Consider the following 12,481-nt stretch of genomic DNA (forward strand, 5'->3'; position numbering starts at 1 on the left):
GAGCACAAAAACTGATTTGCTTTATTATGATATCACCAAATACCTAGCAGAGTTTTTACCATAGGGGAGAAAAAACTTTGCCATTTGAAGAATATCTTTAATAACCTTAATATGTTTTATCCTCAATGACAAACCTCTGAAGAGGGTTTCATGATGGGTGAAAAACGTGGAAAACACGGAGGTTAAATATACAGCCCAAAGCCTGGGCAACATAGCGAGACCCTCATCTCTACAAAAAAAAATTTAATTAGCTGGGTGTGGTGGTGTGTGCCTGAGGTCCCAGCTCCTCAGGAGGCTGAGGTGGGAGGATCTCTTGCATCCAAGAGGTCCAGGCTATAGTGAGCAATAATCACACCACTGTACTTCCACGTGGGTGAGACAGTGAGACCCTGTCCCAAATATATATTACATATATATGTGTGTGTGTGTGTGTATATATATGTGTGTGTGTGTATATACATATATTATAGTCCAAATCATAAGTAATGGAAACTGGATTAAAGTTTCTACAAAGGTATATGTCAGTGGTGACAGTTACACAACTCTGTGCATATTTTGAAAACCAATAAATCATATGCTTTAAATGGGTAAATTGTATAGTACTTGAATTATATCTCAATAAAGCAATTAAATAAAAGGTATGTGACAATTCCTGTCCTGTAGGGATTTGCAATCTGGTTGGAGAGATGAGAAATACACTGAAATGAAGCATATACAGAGTGACAAAGGTGTTCTAAGATAATAGGACTGGGATGATCAGGAAATATACACATCCATACCCGACAGCATGAGAACTCTCACACATACACCTTCGCACATGGAAGTCTTTGTAAGGCCTGGGAGAGTAGTGCAGAGGTTAAGAGCAGAGACTCTGAAGACACATCGGCAAGGTTCAAATCAAGGCTGTAGCACTTACTTGTTGTACAAGCGTGTTAACCTCCCCAACTCAGTTTTCTTACCTGTAAGTTGAAGTCAAAAACAGAAAGCGCCTGCTTCTTAGAATTAAGAAAATTAATTGAGTTACTATTTGTAAAGCACTTGGAAAAGTACCTGGCATGCAATAAACAGTAGGTAAGGCAGTTCTCAAATAAAAGTCTGGTTTACACTAAGACACCTAAGCCCCACCTAAGTCATCTCCCACACCTCTCCCATATACTTTACTCTCCACCATCCTAAACTACCAGGCAGACATGGTAGACAGAGTGAGACCACAGCTGCTGCAGCCAGACTGGCAGGATTTGAACCCCAGCTCCATCATGTCCTAATTATCAGATCTTTTTTTTTCTTCTTTTTTTTTTTGAGACAGAGTCTTGCTCTGACGCCCAGGCTAGAGTGCAATGGCGCGATGTCAGCTCACTGCAACCTTCGCCTCCCAGGTTGAAGCAAATTCCCCTACCTCAGCCTCCCAAGTAGCTGAGATTACAAGCATGCACCACCATGCTCGCCTAGTTGTTTTGTACTTTTAGTAGAGATGGGCTACATTGGCCAGGCTGGTCTCAAACTCCTGACCTGAGGTGATTCACCTGCCTCCCAAAGTGCTGGGATTCTCCATCTCCCCATTAAAACTACTTAAGGGAAGGTCATGAATAATTAGTTGTATTTAAATAAGTATAAAGACCAAAGAAAGAAAGAGGAGATCAGGAAACTAACTGCTAGTTGTGGTTACATCTATCCAGAAAATATCAAATCTGCTTAAATATTCAAACAATTTGTCACAGTGAGTGTAGTGAGTGTTGGAATTCTCCTACAATTGCTGAGTCCCCAGAATCTCAGTTCAATTTCCTAACACTCCATTGAGGTGAAGTCCTCTCCTATCCAGGCTCCTCAACTTTTAAGAGGGAATGTCAACCCTACCCCTATGGCTCTGTGTTCAGCCGGCAACATGGAATAGCTATGTTCCAGGGAAAAAGCAAGGAGCACAGGCTTTAACTCAGGCTGCCAACAGAATCAACTGATAAAGGTGATGCCCAAAGGCAGTTCAATGAGGGACATTCTTGGAATAAGTTAGACCAGCAGCTTCATTGAGGGACCTTTTAAGGCCACATTTACTGTACTGCCATTGAGTTATAATAAAGGACATGATAAGAAATGGCCTCATGTAACCCACAGACATATATCTGTGGTCACAAGGTAGTTTCAAATGCAGTCCACTCACAGCATACAAAAGAAACTGTTCAGCCAGGCGCGGTGGCTAATGCCTGTAATCCCCACACTTTGAGAGGCCGAGGCAGGCAGACCATGAGATCAAGAGATCCAAGACTATCCTGGCCAACATGATGCTGGCCTACTAAAAATACAAGAATTAGCTGGGCGTGGTGGCACGTGCCTGTAGTCCCAGATACTCGGGAGGCTGAGGCAGGAGAATCACTTGAACCCAGAAGGCGGAGGTTACAGTGAGCCAAGATCACGCCACTGCACTCCAGGCTGGCGACAGAGCAAGACTCTATCTCAAAAATAAATAAAAAAAATAACTGCTCTCAGAGAGCAGTATAAGAAGACTTCTCTCCCAAGTAAATGACCGCACTGATCATTTCCTCTTTGCTTTGGCTGGGAGAAAATGCAATCACCTCTAGTAAGCACATAATTTTCCACTAACCTTAGTCCTGGCTTTGTCTTACTTTCCCTTTATCCTGTTTTACCCATCTACTTGGGACTTGATTTTTATATATCTTGTTAGATTGCAAAGTAAGTATATATGATGTGAGCTATCAGATATCCCAGAAAGAGGTGAGTGCAAATGAAGACATAAACAAAAACACAAGCTCCCAAGTAGTAAAAATGAACATTTCATTTTCCCTGACTCATTACTTAGCTAAAAATCAACTGCCCTTGATATGTGATACTTCTACTATTATGTAGAAGTACAACTAAAGAGTTCAACCAACTTACATATCACTTATTTTACGTTTTTTGTTGTTGTTGTTGTTTGTTTTGGGGGGTTTTTTTTTGAGACAGCATCTCACTCTGTTGCCCAGACCGGAGTGCAGTGGCACGATCTCGGCTCACTGCAATCTCTGCCTCCTGGGTTCAAGTGATTCTTCAGCCTCAGCATCCTGAGTAACTGGGATTACAGGTGCCCACCATCATGCCTAGCTAACTTTTTTTTGTGTTTTTAGTAGAGACAGGGTTTCACCACATTGGCCAGACTGGTCTCGAACTCCTGGCCTCAACTGACCCGCCTGCTCCAGCCTCCCAAAGTGCTGGGATCACAAGCATGAGCCACAGCACCAGGTCACTTATTTTACTTAATATTACTCAAGTCTTATACTCCATTTCTATGCACATGTCTCAATTTATGTTCCTCGATTACCTTATCTCCTAAAAAAGTAAAAGTATTTACATCACCTGCAGATATAAAACTAACAGTAAAGAATGGGTACCTAGTCCCACGTACTCTAGGGAATTAATTCATACCAAGACTTGTACCTTGGTTGCATGCAAATTTAATGCAAAGGAAAGGTCAAGGGCTATTGAGCTTGAAAGGGTTAAGGTAGCTTCTAAAATGGAATCCTAGTGATGCTCGGAGAAACTGCTGAAAAGTTATAGATACATATATATATACACACACACCTGTGTGTTCATATGCACACATACATAAGTCCGTGCACCCAGAGTACTTTCCTAAGGATGAAACTCAGAGTAATTACAGAAAAGAGAAAAGCCACTTAGGCCACAGAGACTAACAACATGAAGAAGCCTACAGATCTAGGGAGCCTGGAGAGACTTAAGTCATAGAACAGCATTTAAATATATTTGTCTGCTTACAATTTCCATTGCAAATGTGATTAGTTTGCTTGAATAAATAGGAATATGATGTGTTGGCCATGTTTTCCTCTTGAGGGTTATCACAGAGTTTTGATTAAGGACAAATGTTTGAAATGTTAGGTATATTTAAGTTCACTGCACTTAAAATGAGCTAAGAAGTTGTATAGGCTTGATTAGAGGGCTGCCTTCGTGAACTTAAATTAAAAGCAATAAATTCCAAATGATTCAAGTGATTGGGACTAAATATGGTATTCTGCCAGAGAAGTTGAAATGCAGTCCAAAGAGACTGAAATGGTGTCCAGGTTTCAAGAAATGGTGAAAGAGGAAAGGTCAAGTGTTGGAGTTGCCTTTCCTCTGGGTTAGTGAATGATTCACATTACACAGAATCCCTTTCAAGTACAACTTCACAGGAGTGACAGGCTCCCAGGACAATCTGCTTCATCGTTTCCAAAAAGAAGTCTCTCAAATGCTCCGAGGCGGGTATCTGTAAGTGTTGTCAGATGGAGAGAAGGAGGGGGAAGATGGGAATGATGGGAAAGCGGGGAGGGGGAGAGTCCCTGGACTTTTTATTCACAAAGGCGCAGGCCAAGTCTCCTAGCCAGTTTACAAAACGGAAGTCAAAGTGACTTCCCTACTGGCGGGAGGGCGGAGCCCTTGAAACGTAATAGGATCAGGGTTCAGCCCGGGCTGTGGTCTCTGGAAGAAGCCCGGGTCAACAACCAGCGGGGTCAGGAGCAGGAGAGCGCTGGGGAGGTCGAGGACCGCTAGTGCTTCCCTGCCCAGGGTGCACCAGGCCCCAGTCGCGCCCGCTCCTCTTCGTCGGCCCTGGCTCAGCCGCGTGAGACACCAACTCCCCTCCCGGGCCAAGTGGGAGTGTCCGGCCCGCAAAGTTTCCGCTGCGAGGTCGGACCTCGGTCTCCGCACCGGCCGCCTGTGCTACCCGGGAGGAGTGGCCCCCTCCCTCCCGCAGCTGCAAGGTGAAACGGCGGCCCGGCACCCCATTTTGCTCCGCCTGTGGCATCAACCCAGACACGTGAGCGCCCGAGCCTCTCACGCCCCCAGGCTGATCCGGCAGGCGCATTCCCCCCGACCTCGGGCCCATGGTTACCTTGGCGGCCGCCATGATTCGCCCTGGTTGCCGGTGACTGCGGGACCCACTCACTGGCTGACTGGCGTTCGGGGCCCGGGCGGCTCACTTCCAGTCCTGGCGGCAGCGGCGGCGGCGGCGGCGGCGCGGGAGGCGATACGGCCCGGCAGCGTGCGCGCCTGGCCTGCCTCCCCACGCCCTCCCGCCGGCGCGGGTCATGCGGATGCTGCCCGCCCATTGGCTGGGCCCAGCCTTGGCCGCCGGGGTGCGCGTGATCCAGCGGCCTCTGCCCTGCGGCCGGGGAGGGCTCGGGGCCTGGGGCAGTGGCGGGACAGGGACACGTGACCCCCGCTGCGCTGTCCAGCAGCGGCGGCCTCTGCGGCGTGGGCAGAAGTACCTTGGCCGTGTGCAAGCCCGTCACCTGAGGGCAGGTGGCCCCACCAGGGAAGCTGCTGGCTTCTGCTGATACCAGGGGCTACTGGGCCCTCCGACCGATGGGAGGGGCAAATAACGATAGATGGTGCACAGCCTGGGGAAGTTGAGAACTCCACTAGGACACATGCTTTGCTGGATTTTTTTTCCGCTGTGCGTTCCCTTTGAAGGGGCTCCACTTTACACTGGATCCAAAAAGACTTTGATCCAAAAGCATTGACTTAGAAGGAGAGATTGCAAACATTGCTGGCAGGCCTACTTTTAGATCAAAATCGGTAAACTCTTAAGAACCCAACAGGTGAATGTAGTGCAGAACGTATATTTATGGGACTACTCCATTTCAGCCCTACCTGTTAAAACAGCAGAGGTCAAAAGGCCCGGGGTCAAGACTTCCCCCCAAATAGGCCCTACCAAAATAAGTAAACCAGCATTTTAATTGAACATTTGCTTATATGACCTCCAGACCTTATTCCTCTTCATCAGGATTTCATTCTTTTGCCCTGTAATCAAAATTTATAAGAAAGTGGTGATCAGGGAAAAGGACTTTTAATGTATTGTAGGTAGTGGATGTAATATGTCAGCAAAAAGCACTTATTACTAATCAGTTTAATTCATTAACATTGATCGAGTGCCTTCCTACTATGTGCTAGGCACTGTGCTTGGTGCTGGAAACCCCAAAATGACTTAAGAGCTGGTTCCAACCGTTAAAGAGCTTCAGGGCTATTGGGAAAGAGACACATAAATGTTTACTTCAGTATAACCTGTTAAGGCAGCAGACTATTCCCAGGGCTCAATAAGAATACTGAGTACCCGGGAAGCCTCTAAAAGTGATGCCTGAGCTGAGTGCATGAAAGTCCGGTGGGGAGGAAAAAAACATAGTGTTCCACCCCGAGAAAATGAGGAGAGGCAGCAGGCTCAGGAACTGCTGAGGAACCACAGTTGGTCAGTCATGAAAGGTGTATTAATTGTCACGCTGCTATGAAGAAATGTCTGAGACTGAGTAATTTATAAAGAAAACGAGATTTATTTGACTCCCAGTTTCTCATGGTTTGGGAGGCCTCAGGAAACTTGCAGTCGTGGTGGAAGGTACCTCTTCACAGGGTCGCGGGAGAGAGAATGAGTGCCAAGCAAAGGGGGAAAGCCCCTTGTAAAACCATCAGATCTCATAAGAACTCACTATCACAAGAACAGCATGGGAGTAACCGCCCCCATGATTCCATTATCTCTCACCGAGTCCTTCCCATGACATATGGGGATTATGGGAACTACAATTTAAGATGAGATTTGGGTAGTGACACGGCCAAACCATATCAAAAGGTAACTTGATCTTGAGCTATGGGACTGGGGCAGCAGCGGGACTGGTGAAAGGAGTCTGGCCCAGCAGGTAGGGGCTGTGTCATGGTGGGTCTTAGGTGCCTTGCTGAAGGGTAAGCACCTTCACTGAAGGGTTTTAAGTCAGGAAGCAACACGGCTAGGTTTTCGATACAGAAATATCTCTCTATGGTGTGAATGTGCCCCCCAAAATTGATGTGTTGGATACAATCTCTAATGCATCAGTGTTGGAAGGCTGGGTCCTTGAGGAGGTATTTTCATCACAAGGGCTCTGCCCTCATGAATGGATTAATGCTGCCATAAAAAGAGATTTGGGGAGTGGATTCACTCTCTCTTGCTCTTCTGTTCTTTTGCCATATAAGAACATAGCATTCCTCACGTTTGAAGGACACAGCATTCAAAGAGCCATCTTGGAAGCAGAGATACCAGGCCATAACCTGCCAGCACTTTGATCTTGGACTTCCTGGCATCTAGAACTGTGAGAAATACATTTCCGTCCTGTTCTTCTAGTCTCAGGAATCCCCTTACAGCAACACAAAATGGACTAAAACACTCTGCTTGCAGTATGGAGGATGGGTTCCAACTGAACTACCAGGATATCCAGACGAGACAGACTCGGAATGGGCTAGGACTAGAGGAATACATAGAAGGTTAAAATTAGTGGGTCATCGTGACTGATTATATGTGGGGTTGGGAGGGAAAAAGGGAGTTGTGCCATATTGCAGATAGACTTGTAGTATGGGTGTCTGGAAAAACACCTGAGATTGATAATTCAAGACGAGTGTTTTGAGGTGTGTGAGTCTATCTGTAAGGAAAGTGTATGTCCAACATCAAAATTATGTTGTAGAAGCCAAAGAAAGAAGCATTACAGAAAGAAGCAACTATTTAACCTACTCTCAAAAGGGTCAACAAAGCCCAGAAGACTTGATCATGTTCACAGGCAGAGAAGAAAGATCAGCAAAAAGTAAAAAAATAGAGACAAAAGGAAAACCAGGAGAATTGTTAGAGAAAATTATGACAAGGGGACAAGTCTGAAACTTCTGTGGAGGATGGTCCCAGCTGCTACAAGGGGAGTGTAAAAGGAGCTGAGAAAATACGACCTCATGTAAAGAACAAAATTACATCATGTACCACATGTTTATTTTTAAGGGCATCACTAAAGCTCTCCTTTTATAATGTAAATGAAACAAAAAATGTTTAATGTAATAAAAATATACATAAAATGTACCATCTTGACCATTTTTAAATGTACAGTTTAGTAGTGAAATACATTCACATTGTTGTGCAGCCAATCTCCAGAACTCTTTTCATCTTGCAGAACTGAAACTCTGTACTCATTAACAACCACTCCATCTCCCAACCCCCTGAAGACCACCATTCTACTTTGCTCCTATAAATCTGACCACTCTAGGTACCTAATAAATGGAATCATATGGTATTTGTGTTTTGTAGCATAATGTCCTCAACCTTCATACATGCTATAGCATGTCAGTATTTCCTTCCTCTTCAAGGTTGAACAATATTCTGTTAATTTTTTTAATAGAAAAAGAATCATGAGTCCATTATACTTTTTCTTGATGTTTTTGAAAATTCAGAAAATCATAGTAATGGCCAAAAAATCACTGATAATCCTATCAATAGAGTTAGCCATTGTTAACATTCTACTGTATTTTTTCATGTCGTGCTGTGTTTATGTGTGTGTATCAAGACATATTTATTTTACTTTATTTTTTGTTTTTTTATTTCTTGAGACAGGATCTCACTCTGTTGCCCAGGCTGGAGTGCAGTGGCATGATCTCAGCTCATTGCAGCCTCCTCCTCTTGGGCTCAAAGGATCCTGTCACCTCAGCCTCCCAAGTAGTTGGAACCACAGGCACGCACTGCCATACCCGTCTAAATTGGTATATTTTGATAAAGATGGGGTTTTGTCATGTTGCCCAGGCTGGTCTCAGACTCCTGGGCTCAAGCAATCCTCCGGTCTCAGCTTCCTAAAGTGCTGGGACTACACGCATGAGTCACTGCGCCTAGCCTATATTTTTTATGTATTTATTTTTAAGACTGTTGCCCAGGTTGGAGTGCAGTAGCATGATCTCAACTCACTGCAGCCTTGATCTCTGGTGCTCAGTCGATCCTCGCATTTCAGCCTCCCAAGTAACTGGGACCACAGCACACACCACCATGCCCAGCTAATTTTTGTATCTTTTGGTAGAGATGGAGTTTTGCCAGGTTGCTCAACCTGGTCTTGAGCTACTGGACTCAAGCGATCCACCCACCTTGGCCTCCCAAAGTGCCGAAATTATAGACATGAACCACTCACCTGACCATATTTTTGCATTTAAAACAATGAATTGTATTCTGTTAGTTTCCTGTGACTGCCATAACAAATTACTGCACACTTGGTAGCTTAAAACAATAGAAATTTGTTTTCTTACTATTACGAAGGCCAGATGTCCGAAGTGAGTCTTGTGGGGCTAAAATCAAGGTGTCAGCAGGACTGTTCTCTCTCAGAGGCTTTAAAGGAGAATGTTTCTTTGTGTTGTCTAAGGGCTCATGGCACCCTTCTTCACCTTCAGAGCCAGTGGGCATAGCATCATATCTGACTCTGCTTTTATCACATGGCCTCTTCTGTCTGTCTGTAACCTCCCTCTACCTCCTCTTTATAAGGACATGTGTGATTGCATTTAGAGCCCACCTAGATAATCCAAAATACTCTCTTCACCTCCAGATCCTTAATTTAATAACATCTGCCAAGTCTGTGCCACATAAAGTACCATTCAAAATCTCTAGGGATTAGGATCAGGACATGGACATATTTGGGGGGCTATCATTCAGTCTACCAAACCTACCACACTATGGATACATATTGTAAAAGTGTATTTCAGTTTGCATTTGGAGTCATATTTAGTTGATTAAGCTCCCCTCTTCGTTCTGAATTCCTCAAAATATGAAATTTTAAAAATGTTAAACTATCATGAACCTAGAAATAAAGAAGTCAAAGAGGCTCCCTGGGTTCCATTTCACCTGTAAATAATAGCATGACGTGAAACATCATCTAAGAAGATAAAGCATGAACTGGCTAGGCATCTTCCATTTTTTCTTACCATTACAGGCTTACATGCCCTCCTGATATTTGTCCCTCTTCACTATTCCCAGATTACCCTCTTTCCTACCATTAACAGTAGCTGACACATAATTTTGACTGAAAAGGCCATGTTACAGATTAAACGGTGTCATCCAAAAGTCTTAACCCCCCAGTACCTATGTATTAGTTTGTTCTCATGCTACCAATAAAGACATACCCAAGACTGGGTAATTTATAAAGGAAAGAGGTTTAATTGATTCACAGTTCAGCATGGCTGGAGAGGCCTTAGGAAACTTACAATCATGGCAGAAGGGGAAGCAAACATGTCCTTCATGTGGCAGCAGGAAGGAGAAGTGCTGAGCAAAGGGGAAAAGCCCCTTATGAAACCATCAGATCTCATGAGAACTCACTTATTATCTCTCATTATCATGAGAACAGCAGCATGGAGGTAACCACCCCCTTGATTCGGTTACCTCCCACCGGGTCCCTCCCACAACATGTGGGGATTATGGAAACTACAATTCAAAATGAGATTTGGGTGGGGACATAGCCAAACCATACCAGGCTCCAATTGTGACCTTATTTGGATATTAAAGTTGTAATTAGTTGATTTCATACTAGAATAGGGTAGGTCCTTAATCCAATATAAACTGGTGTTTTTGTAAGAATACACAGAGATACTCTGGGAGAGTCCCATGTGTTAACAAAGGCAGAGATTAGAGGGATGCAGCTGTAAGCCAAGGAATGCTGGGAATCAACAACCACCCCTAGAAGTTAGCAGGAGGCAAGAAAGGATGCTACCCAGAGTCTCAGAGGGATCGTGGCGCTGCGGACAACTCAGTTTGTGACTTCTATCCTCCAAAACTGTTAGAGAATAAATTTCTGTTGTGTGAGGGCACCCAGTTTGTGGTACTCTGTTAAAACTGCCCTGGGAAACCAGTACAGATCCCACAGCCACCTGTGTTTTATAGCACCATATGCCAACCTTGTCAGCTGGGAAAGCAGCCAACTCAAATCATGAGGAATGCTATATGCAAACAAGGCACACAGCTTGAGCATGAGCCCAAGCCATGGGAGTTCAGAAGAGTGACTAACATGGCCTGCTCTGAGCTTTCACCTTTTCCAGAGTACCTGTGCCTTGTAGATGCCCTTTGACCATACTCTTAAGCTATCTTATTCTCTTCAACTTCATTTAAAACAAACAAGAAAACAAAGGCACCATTACTGCTACCAGTGTGCTCCCCAGATTAGATTGCTAGAAAGGATATCCAGCAACAATGCTTGCCAAGCACATCATTGACCAGAAATTTTAGACAACTAACTACGGATTGCAATAATGATTCCTTGTGTGGATTGCAGTTTGCAAAGACAATGCCAGGGCTGGTAAAGGGCATGGTGTGACAGAGCAAAAGGAGCACCATGTGAATAAGAAGCTCCCAAATTCTGACCTTACAACTGAGACTCTGCAACTGAAGGACACAGAGAGGCTGTCTGTTGCATTCATTTGGGTCTGGAATTCTGCCGAGTGTCAGATCACACATGACAAGCCTGCCGAGTGTCAGATCACACATGACAAGGATGGAGTAAAGGTAGATCAGAAATGAATATGACCTAGCTTCTTAGTGGATCCAAAGGAGAGAGCTGTGCCAATATTTTAGAGTTAAGAGGGAAGGAAGGGGAGGTAGGAAGTGAGTCAGGACGAGGAAACATAAGACACCTTGGGAAAGTGTAACTAAAAACAAATCCCCAAAGCTTTGAGATAAAATGCTCTGAGAGCAAAGGCTTAAACAGCTAGTTCCTGAGAGCGGAGCAGGGCTGTGTTGCTTTCTGGAGGCTCAAGGAAAGAATCCCTTTCCCTCCCCTTTTCAGTTTCCAGAGTCTATCTACATTCCTTGGTTCTTCGCTCACTTTCTCCATCTTCCAAGGCAGCAGCAGAGTCTAGTTCTCATATCACATCACTCTGATCTCATTTTCTGCCTCTGTCTTCCACATCTAAGGATCCACATGATTGCATTGGGCTCACCCTGATAATCCAGGATAGCCTCGCAATGTTAGGGTCAGTTGATTTGTGTATTAGTTTGCTAGAGCTGCCAAGATAAAATACCAGAGACCAGATGGCTTAAACAACGAAAATTCACTGTCTCACATTTCTGGAGGCTAGAGTCTGAGGTCAAGTGTCAGCAGGTTTACTTCCTCCTGAGGCCTCTCTTCTGGGCTTGCAGATGGCCATCTTCTCTCTGTGCATATCTGGGTCCTAGTCTTTGCATATAAGGACACCAGTCATATTGGATTAGGACCCATCTTAATGACCTCATTTTAACTTAATTACCTCTGTGAAAACTATCTCCAAATACAGTTACCTTTCAAAGTACTGAGGGGTTAGAACTTCAACATAGGAATTTTAGGAGGACATAATTCAACCCATAAGAGTTAGCTTTAAATCTATCTGCTACCTGAATTCTCTTTTGCCATGTAGTATATTCATAGGTTCCAGGGATTGGAACATGGACATGTTTGGGAAGCCATTATTTTGCCTTACACACCTTGACCTGAAAATGTTGCCAATGTCTGTAGCAAACCTTAGAGAAGTATTAGTTCTTTGAGTAGAATATTTGGTTTAACCACAGTTCTATATGAGCCCAGTAAAGTAAAACTGACTCCTCAGGGGAATTACATCAAAAGTCTTTAAAGAGGTCAAACCCAGTTTCTTTGGCCCAGAACAAGAATCCCCCTTGGTCTTGCATCAAGCCCAAGTCTGTGTTTATGAATCTGGCTAAGGTCCC

At 44.4% G+C, this 12,481-nt stretch overlaps 1 protein-coding gene across 3 annotated transcripts in view; it reads right to left on the bottom strand.

The window, feature by feature from the left end:
* The window catches only part of SLC25A13 (solute carrier family 25 (aspartate/glutamate carrier), member 13), a 207,937-nt gene extending 202,846 nt beyond the window's left edge, over positions 1-5,091 (bottom strand). For all 3 annotated transcript variants that reach the window (XM_011974699.1, XM_011974698.1, XM_011974697.1), the window contains exon 1: positions 4,874-5,091. Coding sequence is in view for 2 of the 3 variants with exons in the window: in XM_011974698.1 (XP_011830088.1) it covers positions 4,874-4,888 (15 nt within the window). In the remaining variant the exon portion in view is untranslated. The remainder of the gene's footprint in view (positions 1-4,873) is intronic.
* Positions 5,092-12,481: the final 7,390 nt, after the last annotated feature.

This window comes from Mandrillus leucophaeus, unplaced genomic scaffold (assembly GCF_000951045.1).
Source record: "Mandrillus leucophaeus isolate KB7577 unplaced genomic scaffold, Mleu.le_1.0 Scaffold148, whole genome shotgun sequence".
Lineage (NCBI taxonomy): Eukaryota > Metazoa > Chordata > Mammalia > Primates > Cercopithecidae > Mandrillus > Mandrillus leucophaeus.